Below are 22,708 nucleotides of genomic sequence, written 5' to 3'. Positions count from 1 at the left end.
GATCCTTGAGATACACACACACACACACACACACACACACACACACACACACACACACACACACACACACACATTACACCTTCCCAAATAGGAACGTAAAACCAGCACCAAAAAGGGATTAGGGATGGAGGAAGGAGAATGAGAAAGGATAATCAAACTGGGAAGGAATGGAGCATAAACTATAAGGGAAGAGGAGAAATAAGCTGGAGTGGATTGTACATCAATGGTTATGTACAGCTAATGTGCATTGTAGTTCCTTGGTTAAACTTATAATCTGTTATACCATACCATAACAGTTGTCTTGGAGGTAAATCTCTATTGAAATTGCTTAGAAAGTGGTCTAAAGTAGTTGATTTTTTTTCTTTATCTTTCATTGAGTAACATGATGCAGAGTGACTGCATAGATGGAATACCCTATGGCATCTCTAAAACTTATAAAAAAAGGTTGTCCTTGATCATTGCAAAGCCCCAAGGCTGCCAGGGCCCAGTAATGCAAGGCTCACAGGGGCCCACCCAGAAACATCAACATGTAACAACTGCCTGCCTAAGATAGAGAAGAGAGGAGAGAAAGAGAAACAAGTATGCTTTTTATTCCTCCTAGAGTCTGAGGTGGGGGGGGGGAGGGAGGAAGAGAGGGAGAGGTGGGGGGGATGAGGGGAGGAGAAGAGAGGAGAGGGGGGGTGAGGGGAAGAGAAGAGAGGAGAGGAGAGGAGAGGAGAGGAAAAGAGAGGAGAGGAAAAGGAGAGGGGAGAGAGAGAGAGGAGAGAGAGAGAGAGATAGAGAGAGATGGAAATTCACTGCTCAGAGGTGGACATGGGAGGCCTTGTTACAAAAGGAATAGATACAAATAGATACAGGCAGCATTTCTCTCATGCTTTATTTCTGCCTTCCCCCCTACACACACCAGTCTGCTTTTGTCATTATCCTGCCCCCCCAACAATCCAAGTTTTTCTCTTTATACCCAGCATGACAGGGGTGTGTCCAGATTCAACAGTCATTATAGTGGTGGTGTCCAAGGGGCGTGTCCAAGTCCAACTGCTATACTTGCAACAGTTGGTAATTTTAATTATGTAAATAAATCTCATGGATTTCATACTCAATGTGTACAAAACTCATTTGGGTAACTATTTTAAAAGCCAAATTGATTGCTGGGGGCTCTCCTCTACGTTTTGGTACATGAGAGACTACCTTGTACCAGGGATAAAACACGGAGTCCGTTGTGTACCAGGAGTACCTTCAAGTTATTTCACTGTTTTTTGCCACTTGAATTAAGATATTGGAATCTTGTCACAATATAAATACCTGTTTTAAATTATGATCATATATATAACATCTGTATATATTGTTGGGGGTATAAATGTCACTGTGAATGATTTTTGCATGAAATCTTTAAATATAGTTTGAGAAATAGACTATTATATCTACTCAATATATATTCATGTATATAGTCATAATATTTATTCAGTAGACTCTTGTCTATTATTTTATTCACATGTTTTGGGAGTGTGGTTCTTTATTATTGAATTTTTTGGGGTTGGGGCCATACCCAGCAGTGCTAATGGCTTACCCTGGCTCTCTGTGCCTAGAAATTACTCCTGGCAGTGTTCTATGAACATGGGGTACTGAAGATAAAATCTGATTGGCTACATGTTAGCCCCTCTTACATTTTATTATGCTCTTATTTCCTTCTAATATAATTTTCTTTTCTGAAGAGTTTTCTTTATCTTTTCTCTTAGGCAGTATATTGACAATGTAAATTTTTCAATATATCATCCTGGTCATATATCATCATGAGATATATGCGAATGTCTTCATTTCATCTTTGTTATTAAGGATACTTTAGTATATATGAAATTCAGGATTGATAACCCTTTCAGTAATTTTTCTACGTTATTCCTTTACTGACCTCAAAGGTTTCTGAGGAGAAATCTACATTCATTCAGAGGATTGCTTTTCTAAAGATTTGTGCTGGTTTCTCTGGCTGCACATTTGATTTAGGGGGTTTTTCCTTTTTTTTTTCCCCAATTATGATCATGTTAATTGCGACGTGTCTGGACATAGGTTTCTTTTTATTGTCTCGATTTTTCAATTTTATTATTAGTTTTTTGTTTTTGGTTCACACTGGTGGCGCTTAGGGGTTGGGTTACTCCTGGCTCTGCATTCAGAAATTGCTCCTGGCAGGCTCAGGGAACAATATAGGATGCCAGGGACTGAACCTAGGTCATTCCTAAGTTGTCTGTGTGCAAGGTAAAAGCCCTACCTGGCCCCTGTCTAAAGTTTTCTGGATGTGTTAGTCTCCTGCGGTTGCTATAAAACTAATTACCATACACAAAATTATAGAAAACCACAGGTATACATTTCCTTATGGGGCAGGATGCTTTAAGTTTGAAATTTACTGCAGCCCTGTGAGAAGAGCAGATTCTCGAGCTTGTTAGTGTCCCAGGATTCCTGAGCTGGTGGCTAATTGCTTCACTTTGTTCCATGTTCACATCTTTTCTCTCTTGTGAGTCTTGAATATCTCTCTGCTTCCTCCACTTTTCTTTTGTAAGATCACATCGTTGTATGGATCATGGCAGGTTGGGGCCTGGAAGGGAGACTTGGGACAGTAGTAGAGCTGATACTGGTGGTCAAAGTTTGAATTGCATGCCCAAAACTCTATTTTTAATATCATGGTACATCACAATGCCTAAATAAATGAGAGGTAGAAAGGGGGCTAGAGGGAATAAAGGGAAGAGAAAAGAGAGGGTAGAGAAAGAACAAAACATGTGCATGCAAGCACTTTGAGAGAGAAAGAGAGAGAGAAATATGTCCAAGATTATTGGATTTAGGGCCCTTGTATAAGACAGGACAGTGTTCCCATCTCCAGAGCCTTAATCACATTTATAAAGACTTTCCAAAAGAAATAAGTAAGCTTACTTGGTGCTCTGTGCTCTGAGATCACTCCTGGCCGTATTGGTGGCATTAGGAATTTAACCTGAGTTGACCGTAAGTGTCTTCCTCACAATATTATTTCTCTAGGCCAAAGATTGAGTAATTTCTTTTGATCTATATTCAGGTTCACTATTTTCTACATTTTCATTTTCTATTGAACTCTTCTGTAAGTTCTAAAAAAAATCCAATTACTGTATTTTTTTTTCTAAAATTACCATAAAATTTCTGTGGCTACTTCTTTTCATATAATTTCTTTTTCTTTTTTTCTTTTTTTTTTTTTTTTTGGTTTTTGGGCCACACCCGGCGGTGCTCAGGGGTTACTCCTGGCTGTCTGCTCAGAAATAGCTCCTGGCAGGCACGGGGGACCATATGAGACACCGGGATTTGAACCAACCACATTAGGTCCTGGATCGGCTGCTTGCAAGGCAAACACCGCTGTGCTATCTCTCTGGGCACTCATATAATTTCTTCACTAAGACTTTGTGCTTCCATTTCCCCCACCAGAGCATTTGCAGTTACTTGAAATGTTTGTATAGTAACTTCTTTAAAGTCTCTTGAGAGAATTTTTGCATCTGTGCATCCTTGACATCAATGTTTGTTGATTGTGTTTTCTCTTAAAAATTAGAATTTTCATTTCTTCCTATACCTAATGGTTTTGAATTGTATCTTGGGCACTTTCAAAGTTATGAGAGAGCATCTCTTAAATCCTGTTGATTGTCACCTTGATGTTAATAGACAAACAGCCTCGTTAGGTTCATGCTATTTTAACCTGCCTTTTGTGTGCCCTGGTTCTAGTTAAATTGTCAAAACCCTGTCAGACCGTTCAAATTTTCCTCACATGTGCACCACCTAATGTTCACTTTAAGTTCCTGCAGTAGCATTGTGTTCTGGACTCTTGTGTCCAGCATCTTATTAGGTTCACAGAGACATGGGGTTGAGCCCAGAATCCCATAAACAACTTTGAGGGCCTCTGCCCATATTACTCCCTCTTTGTGATTTACCCTTTAATTTCTTGGAGTGCCTCTTTTTTGAATCTTCAGTAAAAATACTGAAGCTGGACTAGAGAGAGATTTCTGTGGGCTGAGCATTTGCTTTCATACAGGAGGCCTGAGGCTGACCCCAGCACTACCATGAGTCTGGGAGTCACACCTAAGCACTGCCAGGTGTGGCCCAAAGCCAGAAGTCAAAAGTTGAAGCTTTACTCTCCTATGTAATTCAGGCCTTTGATTTTGTGGATTGGCCTGAATTGTGCTTTGAGATCTGGGTGTGCAAATAGTAAGAGGAGAGAGACCAAAGGATTAATTTCCCCACTCTGGACATTGATAGTTCCCTTTTCTGATCTTTGTGAGCCAAAGGCCTTCTCTTGAAGCTTGTGTCTAACTGAGTTTCACCTTTTGGATGTCTAGACTCATAGCATTGAGCCCAAGGGTACTAATAACTCCTATAATAGTTAAGTTTTGACAATGTTAACATTGACAAAAGTTTTAAGATGGTCAAATTCCAGTTCTTTCTCTGTCAGTCTGTAATAATATGCTTTTCAGTTCTCAGATATCTGCCCTTCATATCCTATTCAAGTTTAATAGTTTTGTTTGGTGGGAGAGAGTAAGTGTATTGACTTCATCTGACCCGGAAATTGCTCCTAAGGTTATAACCTTAGCTCTGTTACCTAGTGCCCTTCAGGAATGGATGGAGTGGCAGCTACTCTGATGGAAATACCCTTTATCGGTTGTGTTACTGTGAGGCAGTTACCACTGCCCAGGTCTCTCCTCTTTTTGGCATTTGGGCATTTTGAGCTACTGGACACTAAAAATCAATGGCAAATGGTACGTGAAGAGTCATTTGGTGGAGTCTGAAGATACATTTTGGATTTTGTTTGACCATCTTATTTTCAAGATTTATGTTCTTACCATAGGGTAATCACACTGTTATCACACTATCCTAGGTTTCCCCAGAGGACCAGCCAAAACCCTGCCCCAGATTCTACCTATGAGAATGTAAGTAATGAAATCTTTCCCTGGCAGTGCACCATCAACTGATTATCATGTTCAGAGTGGAGCTTCCATCATGAATACTGTGTTCTGCCCAATATTTAAATATTTATGAAGTGTTGAAGTATCCCTTACAAAACTTTGCCTTGTCATCTTTTGAATCTTTTAAGATGGACAAGTTGAGAATCTCCCTTAGCATGTTAGAAGGATGGTACAAGAACACAGCTCCTTGAAAATAGTTTGTATTTTCACTTTCTACTTCTTTCCTGACTCCTCTTTGAGACTTGAGACAGGCTCTCAGTCCTGCCACTTTATTGGCATAGTTCTTATCACAGCCATGATGAGGAACATGTGACAAAATTTAGTCTTGTCATTCTTTGCCTGTCCTTACTAGTCTAGCAGTAACAAGTGACATTGTTTGGTTTCATTTTCCCTGTTCATTTTGTTTGGGGGTGGGGGGTATACCCGTAGTACTTGGAAACCACTCCTAGAGGTGGTTTGGGGGTCATGCTATGCCAGTGATTAAACCTGGGGCTTCATTATGCTAAGCATGTACCCCAATCCTTTAAACCATCTCTCTGTCCTGGAACCCCCACTCATTTTTAACTTACCTCATTCCATTTCTTCTCTGCCTCCTTTGCTAATCCCTTCCCACTGCTGCTTTTGGTATTGAAGCCTCAAAACTCAGACTTGACTGTTTACATTCATTCCTCTTTGCTTCCTAGGTCTTGTGTCTGGAAATATATCCAAATTTCCAGATTATTATTATTGTTGTTGATTTTGGGGCAACTCATGGCAGTCATCAATGATTGCTCCTGGCTGTGGATTGTGCTCAGGGATCCCTCAGGGAACTATACAGTAGAAGAGATTGAACCCATTGGCTGTGTACACAACTGCCTTACCCACTGTTTTGTCTTTTTAGTCCCAACCATTTAGATTCAGATAAATCACAAGTGCTGCAGCCCATACTCTTCTAAAACTTAGAACTCTGATCTTCCTTTTAACATTTATACTCGATTTCTTTCCAACCCTACTTTTCCTACAGTATAGCTCACACCAATAAATAGCCTCTCTCAGGTCTGTGGACCCTCCCAGGGATGTCAGAATGTAGCAACCTGGCCCAGTAGCTAGAGAGCAGCCAGAGTGAGAAGAGTAGAAACACCATTGCCTTTTATTTGTGCACATCTCCAGAAGTCAGCCTGGGGGTGGGGGTGGGGAAGGAGGGAGGAGAAAGAGGAGAAAGAGAGGAAAGAAGAGCAGAGGAGAGGAGAGGAGGGGAGGGGAGGAAAAAGCCAGCTAGAGAGCTTGGAGGAAAGGCCTGTAGGGTGGGAGGGGGAGATGTGGGGGAGAGGTAGAGAGAGGAGAGGGATAAAGGCAGAGGTAGCTGCAGAGCAGCATCTGTTCCTCCACTCCCAACTGCCAGGCTTTATTTACCTTTTTATACTTACATTTTTATATACAGTACATACTATAGATATATTTTATATATTAAATATATATTTATAGAGCATATTATAAATATATAAACAATGTAAACATATATTTAAATTGTTTATAAATATTTATATACAGTATATATACATATATAGTAGCTTTTCATAGTTATAGGTGGCATGTCCAGTCCAATTGCCATTACAGGGGAAGAGTGTCAACGTCTCTTAAAGATTCATTGACTAATTCCTTTAAATTCATCAACAAGATCAATTACCTTAGAAAATTATGCTTGGTTTTCCTTTCTTTCTTTTGACTTATATATCTTTAGCCAGGACTTCCTACTCCCTCCAGTTACCCTTTTTTAGCTTGTGTCTCCATCTAATCCGCCCATGCCTCTGTTTATTCTCCAAACTGAAACCAGAAGAATCTTTTTTTTTTTTTTTAAGTAAAATTACATTACTCATCTGCTTTTATCCCTCCTAGGAGTTTTTTTTATTCCTTGCTCCAATTTACTTAGGAGTGTATGGGGGTGGGGGGAAGGAGCGCTTGCTATGCTGATCTGATTATTTTGTTTGTAGCCCCTCCCCTCTCCTTTGGGCTCCTGGTTTCAGAAACTTCAGAGCAAAGACCTTGGCCCTGCCCCCTCTAAGAGCTCCAAGGCTTTTCCAGAGTCAAGGTTGGGTTCAAGGTTCCCTTAGTAAGGAGGCCAAGATTGCTGAATTTGCCCTTACAAGTTTGTTTTCTTACAGCATTGCCATCTTAACATTGATTCCGTCGTGAAAGTGGGAATGTCAATATTAATTATATCATGGAAATGAATATTGCCATAGAAGTGTGGATATTTACAGGTTCATGTTTGAATTATAAGAGATGGTTTGTTGGCTAAAATGTGCTGGGCAGCAAGCAGCTAGATCTATGTAGGATGTGATAGTACAGCAGGAAGGCAATTTACCTTGCACATGGCCAACCTAGGTTCAATCCTCGGCATCCCCTGTGGTCTCCTGAGCAATATTAGGAATGATTCCTGTGTGTATGCTGAGGCAGGAGTTCTGCAGTATTTCCTTCCCCCTCCACCAAAACAAAACCTGTGAGCATGCATTCACTTCTCATTTTGTGGATGTTGTTTTTGAAATGTTTACATTTATTGATCATCTGTCCCCAGGTAGGCTGGGAACTTATGTTGTCCATAAGTGCTGGGAACTTATGTTGTCCAGGTAATATTTGTGAAATAAATGAAGATAACTGGAAGGAAAAATATTTTTAATAGACTAATCTTTACCAGTCCTTACTTGATGTCCCCACCTTGTCTTTCCGTAGTGTTAATTTTCTTATTTAAAAAACTGAAATTTTAAGCATCAAACAGAAGCTGGGCTGAGTCATATATTCTGATTTTAAACACTTTAAAAAATGTATTTTATATGGGAAATTAGGTGCAGTAGGCATGAAACAAGTTTTCATAAATAGTTATGAAAAAGCTAAAGATATAGTTGATAATTACTAATTGTATAAATCTTGGAATAGTGCCACTTGGAAGTGTAGGAGTCTAATAAAGTTTAATGTGGATTATTTATTGGAACACGTGCTATGCTTTCTTCAGTTTCTGGAACATTCGAATTCAGTATTACTCCAGCCTGTTAGTCAACCAAACATTTCAGCAACATCAAATGAAAGACTGCCACCCTTGCCTGGCAATCATCCAGGTAGGTAATTAAGACCTTATTTTCATCTAATATTGAAATTTGTAGGGATAATTGGGTCTGCCAGAGATAGACTGAAATTGAAAATAGATATACTGAAAGTAAAACTTAAAGTTCATTTGCATTTTAAAGCAACATGAAGTAAATGCATGGCAGATATCAGTATGACCAACAGTCAGAGGTAGTAAAGAATGTCTTATATGGCAACGAACATAAATGTCAGGATGAATGAGCCTTTAGTTGAAGTTAGGATATCTTTTTGTAACATATATCTTCGTTATCCTTGAAAGGAGTTTTAGGACACCAGTACATTTGTTGCTAGTTGTCAGTGTTGGACTTTTATATTTGAAATCTAAATCATAAGACTATTAAGTATGACTTTTCAAAAAGACATCTTGTGTATTTATTGGTGTTGTTTTTGCCTAAAGCAATGACAAAAAATGATCTTCAACCACCCAATTACTACGAAGTAATGGAGTTTGATCCCTTAGCTCCTGCTGCCACTACAGAGTAAGTCATTCACAAGATTCTTCTTTGCCTTGGTTCCCTTTGGTAACAGAATGAACAGCGCTAAGTTTTAGTTAGGTTTGTTTAGATTTTGGCATAAATTGATGTCCTTATTAAAAATGACTTATGACAAGGCTGGAGAGATAGTACAGCGGTAGGACGTCTGCCTTGTACTAAGTCAACTCAGGACAGACGGTGGTTCAAATCCCGGCATCCCATATGGCCCCCCGAGCCTGCCAAGAGCGATTTCTGAGCACAGAACCAGGAGTAACCCCAGAGTGCTGCCAAGTGTGACCCAAAATAATAAAAAAAAAAAAAACTTATGAGGTTTTATGAAGGCTTATTAGCTTTTATGAATGGTCTTGTTTTTGGTCTTGTCACTAAAAAATAAAAATGATGGGATCACCCATTAAGAAATAACTGGATTTTTCAGATTCAGTTATAGTCTTCATGGGTGCCTTAGCAGAAAGTTTTTGTCCAGTTTCAGAGTGAGTACTTTTCACCGACTAACAAGTATACCATCATGAACTATAAAGATTATAGTTCTTTGACCACTAATGCCCTCATAAAACTTATATAAAAATTCTGTATCTTCATTACCTATGGGAAAAAATGTGCTTAAAAATGAATGCAAAAAATGTTTGTGTAAAGATTTCTCTTTACTTGAAATTCTTATAGCCAGCATTATTTTTACATAGGCTGAGTGTACATAAATATTTATGGGATAATAGGTACACTAGAGCTTTAATATACTTTGAAGGTTACTCCCGTAATTGTTAAAAATGATGAAAGCAAGCTTATGGAAATCATTGCTTAGAAACCAAAAGTGTGCAGATTGTATCTTGCTTGCAGCTGTGCTTTGGTCTATGCAGAATTTAAAGGAGCATTTAAAAATTAATAGCCAACAGTTAACTATTGGGATAGTTAAAAAGATGTATGGATCTTTGAGTCTTTCTGGATGCTAGAGTAGTACTTTCCGTACATTTTCACATACTAGCTTAGTAGCGGTTGCCATTTACACCCATTCTTTCTCTCTGATAGGTATGAATAGATATTTGCTTTGAAATTCTCATTGCAATAATTCATTCTGAAATTAGTGAATAAATATGTCATTCAAAGTTTATTATTTTTCTTAAATTAAGACTATGAAATTTCCCTATTTCAATAGTTTCCAACTGCTAGTTCACAAGTTACTGCTGCTTAATGCATAGTATACTTGGATCATGTAGTAATGAAGACTTTTATACATACTGATATATTAAAAATAAAGGTTTCCATTTGATTTAGTGATCCACAGAAATATTTTTCACTGATCTATAAATGTAGATTGATTGAATTCTGCTTGATAATGTGTTTCTGCTTCCACATAGGAAGTTAGAAAGCTTATTGTGTTCTAGTTAGTCAATATACCGTGAACAGGTATTAAAGGTTAGAATAGTTAAAAGATACAGTGGTGAATTTTTTAATGTTCTGCCATTGATATTCTTTTGGAGGGGAACAATTTTTGATTTCTCTGAAAGTTGCATGAAGCCAAGCAAACTTCTAAGGAAAAGTATAATCTACTATGATGCCTTGTTTCAGAACTATTTACGAGGAAATCGACAATCTTCACTTAAAAGAAACTCAAGCACATACTGGACACTGAGGTAAAGACAAGCCTTTCCAAGTTCAGTCTGTAAGGTAATTTAACAGAATTATCAGTATATTTAAACTTTGTGCCACACCCACAGCAGTGGTCCTCAAACTAATGCTCCCAGGCCATATATTGTATGTGTTCCAGTTTTGTTTCTTCACTTCAAAGTAAGATATGTGCAGTGTGCACAGGAATTTGTTCATAGTTTTTGTTTTCACTATATAGTCCAGTCCTCCCAACAGTCTGAGGGACAGTGAACTGGCCCTGTTTAAAAAGTTTGAGGACTTAAAAAGTTTCAAAGTTTTAAAAGTTTGTAGTACTGTTTGGGGCCGGTGCAAGCCTTAAGGTGTCTGCCTTGCGCGCACTAGCCTAGGAGCACTAGCCTAGGAGGGTCCACGGTTCAATCCTCTGGTGTCCCACGTGATTCCCCAAGCCAGGACCAATTTCTGAGCACATAGCCAGGAGTGACCCTTAAGCATCACCGGGTGTATTGTGGCCTACAGCTCCATGCTCAAAGACTACGTGGTGCTGGAACTGTACTATGTCTCCTGTATATGAAGCATACTTTCCCTCTGAGCCCTCTCTCTGGTGATTAAAATATGATGTTCAATATTTACATATTGAACATGACACAGTAATCATATTTGCTAACTAGATAAATTTTGCACACACTGAATTTTACATATTTAATATGTAAATACTATTATTCTCCTCTGTATTAAACTTTTTGTTTGGAGCAAGCAGTGCTGAGGCCAATGTGATGCTGGGGATTAAATCCAATTTGTGCATGGCAATTATTTTATCTAGTGTTCTATTTTTCTGACCCTTGTATTTACATTTTTGGAGGGGACCACATCATTTGACGCTCAGGGATTACTCCTGGCTATGCGCTCAGAAATCGCTCCTTGCTTGGGTGGACCATATGGGATGCTGGGGATCTAACCATAGTCCGTCCTGAGCAAGCCTTACAGCTAGTGCCACTGCTCTGGCCCTGATATTTACATTTTTAAAAGCTTATTTCTGACACTTGGACTTTGGTAAGCTAACTAGTACTACACAAGTTTCTTAAATCATTTAATTCTAATAAACTATTCACTAATAAAAATATAAAGTCCATTCTTCATAACCTAAGTATTGGGAATACAGAAGTTAAGTTTTAGTATAGAAATATGGCTAACAAGGGCCAGAGAAATAGCATAGCGGTAGGGCATTTGCCTTGCACACAGCAGATTCGAACAGACAGTAGTTTGAATTCCAGCCTGCCAAGGATGATTTCTTGTCCAGAGCCAGGAATAACCCCTGAGCGCTGCCAGGTGTGACCCCATCAAAAGTAGATGAACAGCAGAAATTTAGCACTGAAGTCAAGGGTTACCTTTTATGTACAGAGAATACATGTTGGGATGAAGAGAAGAACCTATTCTCTTCTAACTAAACGAAGTCTGAATTCTTTCTACTTGCTGTACTAGTCACCTCCATGGTTTATTAATGAATACATGAACACCAGCACCTAGTAACCATATTTATTCCCCTTATTCCCTCACCAAGAGTCTGTTCTTACTTTTCCTATACTGGACTGTAACTAGTTATCAAAGAACTGAAAAAAGAGAAGAATGAAGGTGATTATTATCTTCTTTCTATTGTAGGTGAAAGTGGAAGACCAGCTCACTACCCGCATTAGGAATACCAACACTGTCAAACTGGTAGATCCTCTACAGCTTTCCTGCCCAGAAGACAAGGCCTACCAGCAGTGTATCAACTGTGGTAGAACTCTTCTCCTCTGCAATTTATGGAATAAGAACAGTTCCAGAGTAACATTTTTGGTTCCTAACAACAGCGAAGGCCTTTGAGCTTGAGAACTTTTTGTAACACATATTCCCTTAAAATTTCAGAAGAAAAATTCACTGTATTGAGGCCAAGGAGTTTAATTGCAGCGTTTGTTTCACAGGCCGTCATATAGCTAAATGAGTAGATGAAGAACATTAAAAATAATTCTGAATAGATAGGCATGGAACATAAGAAATTAAAAATTCAGGAAAAATACTGAGTGCCTTCATTTAACTAGAATGTAATCTTAAGAGTCAATTTGCACACATCTTTACAAGTAGTACTCTTTTGTTTAATTTATGTCAGGTACTCTAAAAAGGTAACTGGCCTATATACTGAACTGCCTTTATATGAGTCTTGATGTTTCTAATGTTTCTTATTTTTTTTAAACTGCAGTTTTTCTCTTTGGAACAAAGACTACTGGAAAACATTAAATTGTGAACTCATTTACATGTTGTAAATTACAATAAAAATAAATTACTATTAAAATAAGTTAACAATTTTTTTACAGTTTGTTCACAGAACTTCTGTCAGTTAATCTTTGCAAACTCACACTTACATATTTTAACATTAAAATTAAAACTGTCTCAGGAAATGCTAGACATCTAGTAGATACACATTCTATTTACATTTTATGACATTAAATTTTATAATACTAGAAATTCAGTGATATAAATATAAAATTTTAGCTTGGATTGTAAAAGAAAAAATACAGTTAAATTTTGAAATCATAGTATCAACTGAAGGGCTTAGTGGTTCCTCTTCCATCTTGAACTTATTTAAGTAGTTATTAATAAAAGATAAGAGTAAAAAATTATTTTAGAAATAATCATCAAAAGCTCTGACATAGAGCCTAAAATAAATATCTTTGGTATGGGAGGAAAAAACAAACCCACTTTCTAAGCAAGACTTAAAATATGACAGACTACAGTTATTTAACATCAAGTTTATATATATACACACACATTTCAAAAATTTTTAATCCTATTTACCAAACTTAATATAATCTTTTAAACAGTAATACATTCTTATAGGCATGTAGATTCTTATGATTAAAAACTGAAGCTTTATTCTCAGTTTTAGGTAAACTAGTTGGGGAAACCGTTAATATTTTAAATAAGTGTTCACATAATTGTAGAATATTTCTCCTCTGAGAGAAAACAAGATACATGATTTTTCAAAAATCACAAATTTGAAGCATGTCTTAGTTGTTAACTTCAATTATATCCTGGAACTGGCATGTGCCCCTCCTTTGCTTCAAAAAATGTGTAAGAAAGAGTGATGAAATCAACATTCACCATTTTGGGATCTTCAGCAAATTCAGGATCAATGTAGAAAAATACTGGCATATCTACTTCCTCTTGTGGATTAAGCCTTTGTTCTTCAAAACAGAAGCACTAGAAATTATAGAAAAGTATTTTAGTAATATTCCCATTAGATTACCTGTAATAGAAACCAGTTCCAGGTTTAAAATGGCCTATTCATCATTCTATGACGAATAGCACATTATTTCATTTTAGATCAAGTTTTATTTTTGAGAATTGAGAAATGAGGGCCAGAGCAATAGCACAGCTGTAGGGTGTTTGCCTTGCACATGGCAGATCCCGGATGGACCTTGGTTTGATCCCCAGCATTCCATATGTTCCCCAAGCTAGGAGTGATTTCTGAGCGCATAGCCAGGAGTAACCCCTGAGCATAACCACGTGTGCCCCCCCCAAAAAAAGAATTGAGAAATGAATTCCAATCTCAAACACAGGTTTAGTTTTCTACCTATCATAGCTGGTATAACCAACGAAAAGAGTGCCTGAGTTTTCAAAATTAGTACCCACTACAGACACTGCAATGTATTTAGTACCAAATAATTTTATAGAGTTCTTTTTGATTTTTGGGCTACATTACATGGTGCTCAGAGCTTACTCCTAGCTCTGCTCAGAAACAATGAAACATATCAGGAATCAAATCAGGGTCTTCCCAAGCACCTTAGTCCCCTCTACTATCTTTCTGATCCAGTTTCATGAACTAGCATTTTATAGAGTTTGCATTTTATACCTGTATTTTATTAAAATACTGTCCAGCTTCAAATGGTACAACATTGTAAGTTGAAATTCCAATTATTGGTTTGTCGGTTGGATTCTTTGCTCTGTAAAAAGCCAGTGCAGTCTCTCCTGGCATGACCTGTTTTAAAGAAAATATGTATATTTAGTAGTTCCCTTCTATACCAAATTAATCCTATCTTTTCCATTAGAACAGAACTAATTCAATGTTAAGACTTAACAAAATAAACTGAATTATACTTGCAAATAACTGATCTTCAAATTTTGCATAGATGAGTGAAAAACTAAAGGTCTATTATGTTTAGGTACAGTATCCTCTTGAATATGTAAAGCCTTAAAAACAATCTGCAATTAATGTATTCAAAAATATGTTAATCAGGGGCCAGAGCGATAGCATTTGCCTTGCATGTGGCAGATTTAGGATGGACCACAGTTCGATCCCCCAGTGTCCTATATGGTCCCCCAAGCCAGGAGCGATTTTTGAGCGCATAGCCAGGAATAACCCCTGACATCACAAGGTGTGGCCCAAAAAGCAAAAAAAAAAAAGTCAATCATATCATAATCTAAACCTAATACTTACACCTGAATTTCATTACTAACAATTCTGTTTAAAGAGTTATCAACATTAAGCTCAGAATAAATTTTTTCACCTGAGTAATATTCTGATTGAAAATTACATTTATCCAAACACTTAAGTTATATTTAACTTTTAAGTTATATATTTAACATTTAGTATTGTTTTGGAAAACATAGCAAATAAAGACTTTATGAACAATCTAGGGCCCGGAGAGATAGCACAGCGGCGTTTGCCTCGCAAGCAGCCGATCCAGGACCAAAGGTGGTTGGTTCCAATCCCGGTGTCCCATATGGTCCCCCGTGCCTGCCAGGAGCTATTTCTGAGCAGACAGCCAGGAGTAACCCCTGAGCACCGCCGGGTGTGGCCCAAAAACCAAAAACAAACAAACAAAAAAAAAACCTGAGCGTCATGGGGTATGGCCCCAAAACAAAGAACAATCTATAGGATATTCTGCTACTCTTACAGATAGTAATTTAGTACTTTCTATATGCTGTACTTGGAAGTAATAATTTTATTATCTATAAAGACCTCAATTATTGAAGAAATACAGTAATGTTTACTAATCCAGGAAAACACTAATAGGTTTCCTATAAGATTATGACTGAGCTTTTCTATTTCATCAGGTCAAGAAATAATTTCAATTAAGTCCTCCAGGACTTTTATACTCTTTCTGAGGTAGAACACGAATACTTAATATGATTATTTCAAAACTCAGCATCTTTTAAACAAAGAGATATATGTTCAATGTAAATCAATAAATACTTTTCAATGTTATCAGGAATTTTTCTATCTTCTATCATCCAACTCTGAAGAAATTCACAATAGCTTGCTCATAAACTCTATTAGATCAGAGAACTACTTAAATGAGTTTACATAATTAAAAATGTGACTTTAAACTGATTTTTAATATAATTAACTTAACATATATTCTGTTGCAGTAACTATCAATTAGTAGCTATGGGGGAGGTGGCTTGTCCCTTCAGTGCACACCTCAAAGGGTCACACAGAGAAGCCCCAGTACTGGTGTGGCATCTGAAGACTACGGCCACCACAATGAACAAAAAAGGGAGTGGTAAAAACAGAGTATCAGTATTTTGAAATGGAGTTTACTAGAGTGTTTGCTAAACTGTGAAAGTCTGATCAAATAAAGTTTAAGTCAAAAAGTATTTTATGACTGCATTCATCACTTACATATATTTCTGTTTGCTGAGGTCTAAAGTTCCACTGGAGACTTGCATGAACATCTGCATTAAAGGTGACTTTAATAATGCGATCCTTCACAGGCACCATATTTTCAATCTGGTCTGATGAATGACCTGCTACTGCTGATCCGCCAAGTCCAGTAGTCTAAGAAAAATATTAAAGTCTAATAATGTTAAAGAATACTTTTACCTACTGATTTATTGAAGAAAACATTTAAAACATTTTCACTTTATATTATTATAGTAGCAGTTTTCTATGTCAAGTGATCTGACCACTGCAGAGGCTTCAAGAACCCGTTTATATATGTTTGTAGAAACCTCTTAGTTCTTTGGAATAAGAGTCGATTGGGGGGCCAGAGAGACAGAACAATGATAGGGCATTTGCCTTGCAAGCAGCCTATCCAGTCAGGATGGATGGTGGTTCGAATCCCAGCATCCCATATGGTCTCCTGTGCCTCCAAGGAGCGATTTTTGAGTGCAGAGCCAGGAGTAACCCCTGAGTACCACTAAGTGTGACCCCCCACAAAAAATACAATTTACCCAGTATCATATTTTATGAAACAAATTCTAGTGAACATCTTTCTAAAAAAACTTCCAAAAATTCCATTTCTCACATTCCTGCCTGGACTTTTTCCATATCATAACTCTTATTCTGATAAAAATTAAATTTCTAGCTTCCATCACATATTCTGCTTCATATCATATGCACACAATTTAAAAAAAATATTTTTATGTATTTTGTATAGTTTTTACTCTATATTGATAACTTTGGTTAATGAATCAACTAATAATTGTAAGGCATGAATGAGGATAACCAATGTCTTGACAGATTTTCTCCATCTTCACTACCATTATTTATCAGATGCTTTATGAAATTTCCTACTTCCAGGTCACCACTCTTCTGATTCTTGAGATTGTCAGAATTCTGGTTTTTGGATAAATAGTCTTTACTAGGAAAAAAATAACACGTTTCACAAGTGATCTAGCTTCACTCAACTGCTCTTATGTGAGGGCAATTCTTTACACTTGTTTAATACTAATATGAAAAAAATATTCATAATGATTTAATCTGAAGATGTAACCCGTTATCCTGAAAAACCTGTCACTTTATTTAAAACATCCCTTGATCAATTAGAATATTCTCCCTGGCATCCCATTTTTGAATATAAATTTTTTTTCAATTTCTAAGTGTGATGATTGGGAGAAATTAAAGAGTACTGGAAAAAACAAGTGCTGGGTTCAATAATTAAGTTCTTCAATTTACACTTTACATAATCATAAAATAAGATCACTGTATAAAGTGGTTTGTATAATCTCGTTTTTGTTGTTGGCTTTATGAGTAAAGATGCTTTTGGAAATGTCATTCTTTAATAGCCAATTTAAGTTTAAGATTACAAGTTACAATTATTTTTATTTTCCTGTCCTGGGGCACCCAGCCTGGAATAGAACCTGTGCTCTAAGAAGTGTAACACAAAACAAAAACAAAGCTACCAGATGAAGGCCACAAATCTATAAAGTTGGGGGCAGGTAAATAAAAACAGCAGAAGGGAGACGACAAAACAACAACAACAACAACAAAAACAGCTGGAGCAACTGAGTCCCAAATAGAATCCCTCGCAAAATCACATAGATTGTAAAGTCTGATGATCTCCCATCTCTGCCAGGTGTGGTCCCAAGGGCCCTTAGCACCTCTGGGCTGGGACAGCACCGCTGTGGTTGAGATCATTGATAAAACTAACAAAACCTGATAGGACTCAGTTTCTAATCTAAAACAGAGCCCAGGGTAAGCCAATTACATTACATATTCATGAGGCGGATGGGGGAAAAATGGTCAAAAACCATATCCCCAGCTTAAGAAATGCACATTTCCACTTGGCACAGAAACCAAGGGGGTCACAAAATAACAGAGGTCTTCATATAAATGACAACTGTCGGGAGAAGACAGGTAGGTGTCAAGAGATCAAACCTGGGGCCAGACACTTGTAAAGCAAATGCTCTACCTCTAATCCACATCTACCCTTGACCCATAAACACACGTGTAAAAACAAACAAACCAAAAAAGGCAGGCACGTTTGAGAACTTTAGAGAGTAAGGCAGCTATTGCTGGATGCCGGCTTGAAACCTTTTTTACTTTTCCTTTTCTGATCAATGAGGATCCGAGACACGTGGCTGTCACCCTGCAGTGTGATTTGCACCAACAGGACCCGCTGTCCAGGGCCTGATTTCTTGCTTGCTGGCCTCTCTAACTTGCAGCTCACTCATGATGACCTCCTGGAGCTCCCTACCGATCCAGAGAGCCCAGCAGGCTCGACGACCATGCAACCAAGCTCCTTCCCGACGGAGAGCATCGGGCAGCAGCAGCCGGGCCCCTACCTGGCAGTAGAGCCGATACAGGGGCACCGCGGCGTAGGAGGCGCCCAGCATGCCCACGGCCGCCGCGGCCATGTACGTGAGCACCGTCTTGTTGCGCCGCCGCCAGTCCTTCTCCTGCGCATGCGTGAACGGGTTGGTGCTCTTGGAGCGCCGGGGCCCCAGGTCCCGGGACATGCTCCGGCGGTTCCATGTCCCGAATTGCCTCAGCCCCTTCTCAGTCGCACCTCCTCCATTCCCCCCGGCACGGAGGCTCGGCTCGATGTTCTTCTCGGCCCCCCTGGCCTGAGCGCCGGCCTGAACAGGGTTCCAGGAATAGCCACCACGGAAAGCGACCTGCCGGCATCCCGCCCGCCAGAGGACGAGCCCTCCCATGGCTTCCGGAAAGAGCTCCCGCCCGTCCGGGGCTCCGGAGAGCGGATCTCGCGAGACTTTCTGCGCTCTCGCGAGATCCGCCGTTGCCAGGGCAACCCGGCGCTCTACGGAGCTCTACGCGCTTCTCGCAGTGGCTACGGAGGCCGGGTTGCCAGGCTTGGGGGTAAGTTGGCGTTTGCTTTTTTTTTTTTTTTTTTTATAACTAACTGTTCCTCCCACTTGACTTTTGGGCTCCGCGCCTTCCTGATTTTCTTTTCTTTTTTTAAGAAAACGCCTCGCCTTTCGCGGCGGGCGAGTTTCTAGCAGCCTTAAACCTGGTCACCAGCCTTTGTCTTGATTTTGGAATGCACCCGCGATCCCCTCTCTCTCTTTCTCTAGGGATTGTGATCACCCCAGATCTCGCGATTGCCACTCAATGCCCACCTGGATTTGGGGGCTCTTAAGCATCGCTTCTTCTCCCTGGCAGCCTTCCTAAGTCTTAGCACATGATCCCTCTTCCCCAATACTTGCAACTTTTTCAACTCCTGGGAATAGAGGTGTAGCTCTGCTTGCACCCTTTTGCACCCCATGTCCAGTGAAAATGACCGCTGTGACTTGGAAGAAAAGTTTGCTTAGGGGAAAGACTTGGATCTAAGGGTTATTTAAGGAGGGCATGGAAGAAGTGGGGGTGTTCATCTTGGAAAAGAAAGACCCTTCTCTCATTCTATTAAAGGAACGATGATATCTAGGAGGGCTCCCCTCAAAGCAAGAGCCTGGGCTCTGTCATGGATGGGAGAGCCAAGGTTCGAATTCCAAACTTTGTCTTCACTTGAGCCTGTGTCCTGACACTTCTCTAAGATGCGGTGGTTTGCTTTGTTGAAGGATAATCATGCTAGTGCGTGGGATCATTCATGCCTGTCAAGTGGTTTGCACACTGCCTGAAAGCAAAATTTCAAAAAAATGTTAGACTTTTATTTCTAAAGTCCAGCACAAGCTGATTAGCACTTTACAGATGAAGATCCTGAGGGTTTGAGAAAATAGATGACTAAATGCTTCAATATTTATGTCATGCACTGTTGCTAGAGTCAGGTGCTGATCATATCGCTAGGGGCAGATAGAGCACAGGGCAACTCTAAAGGACTTTTGTTATTCCAGTACTTTCTAATGGAGGGACACAGGAGATAAGCATGTGATTGATACTATATAAGGAAGGGGATTTTAGTTAATTAGCACGATGAAAGCAATCGGAATGGATACTGTGATTAAAAAAGGGAAGGAGGGACAGACAGTGAAAGAAGTTAGGTGACATCTGATTTCTTTTTGCGGGGAGGGAGAATCATACTCAGCTGTGCTCAGTATTTACTGCTGATTCTGTGCTCAGATATCACTCCTGGCAAGCTCAGGGACCATATGAGGTGCTGGGGTGCCTGCACCCTCGTGTGTCTATTTGCTGAAAGATTGATTATTTAGCGCCAAATTAGGTGACATTTGAGCCTGAAGATTCAAGTAGTTGTGATATTTGAGTTATGGCTCCTCCATATTGACCATCTAAAGCCAAGGAATGAGGTTGAGGCAAGGAAATATTAGAGATATCATTAAAGGAGGAAAAGGAGGCCAGTACCCTCCCAGCAGGATAAAGGTGTAAAGAGGATCAGAACACTAGATAGCTGACAGTCTTTTGACAAGCTGACAAGTCCTTGACTTGGGTTTTGATTCAAGTTGCAATAGGAAGCTCTTGGAAAGTTTCGAAGACTCAAAGGAAAATATTAGGGTTTCACATTTAGTAATTAGGTTTGAATTGAAGGGATGGCTTCATACACTGAAACAGAAGAGTTAGACCATTGCAATGTGGCAACAAAGTGATAATGGTCACCTTGATTGAGTAATTGATTAACTTGTGATCACAGGTCCAGAAATAAGCTTGGATATTGTCTTATGAGAATGTTTGAAAATCTTTTTCATCTTCATCTGCTTCATTTCTGTCTGTGTCTATATTGTGAGTATTTATCAGGACAAGACTTGTCTCTCTCTTTAAAAAATATAAAGCAAACAAGTCTATGTTCTTTTCCACTTACAAGCCTTGCACTTAAATGTTCATTTCACCCTCACCGCAATCCTGTAATGGGGACAGCACAGATAGTGCTCTCCTTATTTAGCAGGTGAGAAAAGCAAATCTCAGCAGTTAATTGATGAGTTCTTGAGTTTGTGATTTGTATATATATATATATATATATATATATATATATATATATATATATATATATATATACACACACACACACATACATATATGTATGTTGTATTGGTTTTTGGGTCACACCTGGCAATGCTCAGGGGTTACTCCTTGCTCTGTGCACAGAAATTGCTCCTGGCAGGCTCAGGGGACCATATGGGATGCTGGGATTCAAACCACAGTCTGTCTTCGATGGACTGCATGCAAAGCAAACGCCCTACAGCTGTGCTATCTCTCCTGCCCCTGTATTATTATTTTTTAATTTATCTTTTAAAGACTGATTTACAGAGTTGTTAATACTATAAATGTTTCAGGCTTCCAGTGATGCAGCATCAGTCCCATCATCAGTGTGCCCTTCCCTCCACCAACACAGCCTGCTCCCTTGGCAGAAATATAACAAATGCATTTCATATTGCTTGCTCCAACAAAATTTAAAGAAATTAAATAGAAGTTATGAGAAAATAATTCCATAAAAGTCAGTTTTTGATGATAAGTATATGATTTTAACCTATGTAAATAAAGAAATTAAAATAATTTAATACAGTGTAGTGACTATTCTCATTTATGTAAATACGTTCCCAACCCTGGAATCTAAAATATATTGCATTAAGTTTTGCTTTGTACTTGGATATTATTATGGTAAGTCTCATGTTTTCTCTGTCATAAACAAAAAAAATTGTGACATGAGCCTTACATTCTCTTCCAGCTAGTGTAAAAAAAAATTAGAATTTTGTATTGCTGGGTTCAGAGAGCAGGTATGAAACTTACCTTCCACAGGGCTGATCCAGGCTTTATCCCTGGCATCAATTGTGGTCCTCAAAGCACCACTGGGAATAATTACTGAGTTCAGAACCAAGATAACCCCTGAGCATTGCCAGGCATGGCTCCAGAATAAACAAACAGAATTTTATATTACTTCTGTTGGGTGTTCAGAGACTCAACTAAACAAATTAGGGGAACTGTTGTGTGATTCCTTTTAAAGTTATGTAAATGACAATCTGGGTAACTGCTATTATAGTGAACTGAAAAAACAACACATAAAAGTCAAGTTGCAGCTAGTACCCACTGAAGCACAGCATAGAGCAAGGCAGCATGATCAGATAGGGCATGATGACAAGGAAGAAAATTGTGGTCACAGAGTTCAATTTGGCATATACAGCCAAGGAAAGTAGTGGCAGAAAAAAGTTATGAGTTAAAGAAACCAACAGAAGGTTCCTGGAAGTCCTTACAAAAGCATTTTATGTCACACATCTCTAGTGCCAACAAAAGCAAACTTTTCACTTTACAGAATGTACCGGTGTTTATATCCTAAACCTAAACTAAATCAAGGAGTACTTTCTTAGTAAATTTATTTGGCTAAACACAATCAATTCCAGCATTACTCTCCAAACTAATAAACAGAGGTTGTTTTGTTCATTTGTTCGTTTGTATCTGGCATATCTGGCAGTTCTCAGGACTTATTCTTGGCTCTACACTCACAAATCACCTATGGCAGGGCTCAAGGGAAGGTATATGTGTGTGTCTGGAATTGAACCCAGTCAGGCTCATACAAGGCAAGTGCCTTGTCTGAAACACTGTTTCTTTGGCTTAATCAAAGTATCTTTTAAGGTAAGGAATTAGATGATCATGTTAACTGTTTTAGGATTTCTTTTACTTTTTCTCTGCTTTTAAGACTCCAAAAAAGTTGTATTGTGTTTTTATTAGATGTCCAAAGGATATACTTATAGAAATTAGTGTGACTGGTGAATTAACATATTAAAAGAGTTTTATAGCATCCATTCAGATAAGCTTACATACTCTGCACTAGCTTTTAAAGTGTGATTGCAACTCCATATGTGGTCATGTACTGAAAATGAGAGTCAGATAACATAACTTCTTAATGGTTACTAAGTGATTTGCATACC

At 38.6% G+C, this 22,708-nt stretch overlaps 3 protein-coding genes across 3 annotated transcripts in view; 2 read left to right on the top strand and 1 right to left on the bottom strand.

Annotated features, from left to right (window-relative positions):
- TOM1L1 (target of myb1 like 1 membrane trafficking protein) overlaps positions 1–12,506 on the top strand; it is a 57,390-nt gene extending 44,884 nt beyond the window's left edge. The window contains exons 12-16 of the mRNA XM_049771970.1: positions 4,874–4,925; positions 7,951–8,053; positions 8,479–8,560; positions 10,139–10,237; positions 11,834–12,506. Of these exons, the coding sequence (XP_049627927.1) occupies positions 4,874–4,925; positions 7,951–8,053; positions 8,479–8,560; positions 10,139–10,202 (301 nt within the window). The 3' untranslated portion in view covers positions 10,203–10,237; positions 11,834–12,506. The remainder of the gene's footprint in view (positions 1–4,873; positions 4,926–7,950; positions 8,054–8,478; positions 8,561–10,138; positions 10,238–11,833) is intronic.
- Positions 12,507–12,985: 479 nt separating this feature from the next.
- On the bottom strand, positions 12,986–18,595 carry LOC126007028 (cytochrome c oxidase assembly protein COX11, mitochondrial). Its single transcript, XM_049772550.1, has 4 exons — positions 18,221–18,595; positions 15,837–15,992; positions 14,064–14,189; positions 12,986–13,411 (listed from the first exon to the last, which is right to left on the bottom strand). The coding sequence occupies exons 1-4, from the start codon at positions 18,590–18,592 to the stop codon at positions 13,232–13,234; spliced, it is 834 nt and encodes a 277-aa protein (XP_049628507.1). The 5' UTR covers positions 18,593–18,595; the 3' UTR covers positions 12,986–13,231.
- A 114-nt stretch (positions 18,596–18,709) lies between these two features.
- Positions 18,710–22,708, top strand: part of STXBP4 (syntaxin binding protein 4) — a 101,154-nt gene continuing 97,155 nt past the window's right edge. Inside the window, 1 exon segment of the mRNA XM_049772783.1 lies at positions 18,710–18,748. The gene's annotated coding sequence lies outside the window, so the exon portion shown is untranslated.

The sequence above is a fragment of the Suncus etruscus genome, chromosome 1, assembly GCF_024139225.1.
Source record: "Suncus etruscus isolate mSunEtr1 chromosome 1, mSunEtr1.pri.cur, whole genome shotgun sequence".
Taxonomy (NCBI): domain Eukaryota; kingdom Metazoa; phylum Chordata; class Mammalia; order Eulipotyphla; family Soricidae; genus Suncus; species Suncus etruscus.
The sequence above is the reverse complement of the archived record's forward strand: the minus strand, read 5'-3'. Positions and strand labels throughout refer to the sequence as shown.

Bases quoted from the DNA above. Each gene is read 5' to 3' on its own strand.
- LOC126007028 (XM_049772550.1), bottom strand. From the start codon at position 18,592: ATGGGAGGGCTCGTCCTCTGGCGGGCGGGATGCCGGCAGGTCGCTTTC. The intron at 15,993-18,220 runs GTAGGGGCCCGG...TATTTTTCTTAG, and splicing joins TGTATCGGCTCTACTGCCAG to ACTACTGGACTTGGCGGATC. The intron at 13,412-14,063 runs GTATAAAATGCA...TATAATTTCTAG, and splicing joins AGTATTTTAATAAAATACAG to TGCTTCTGTTTTGAAGAACA.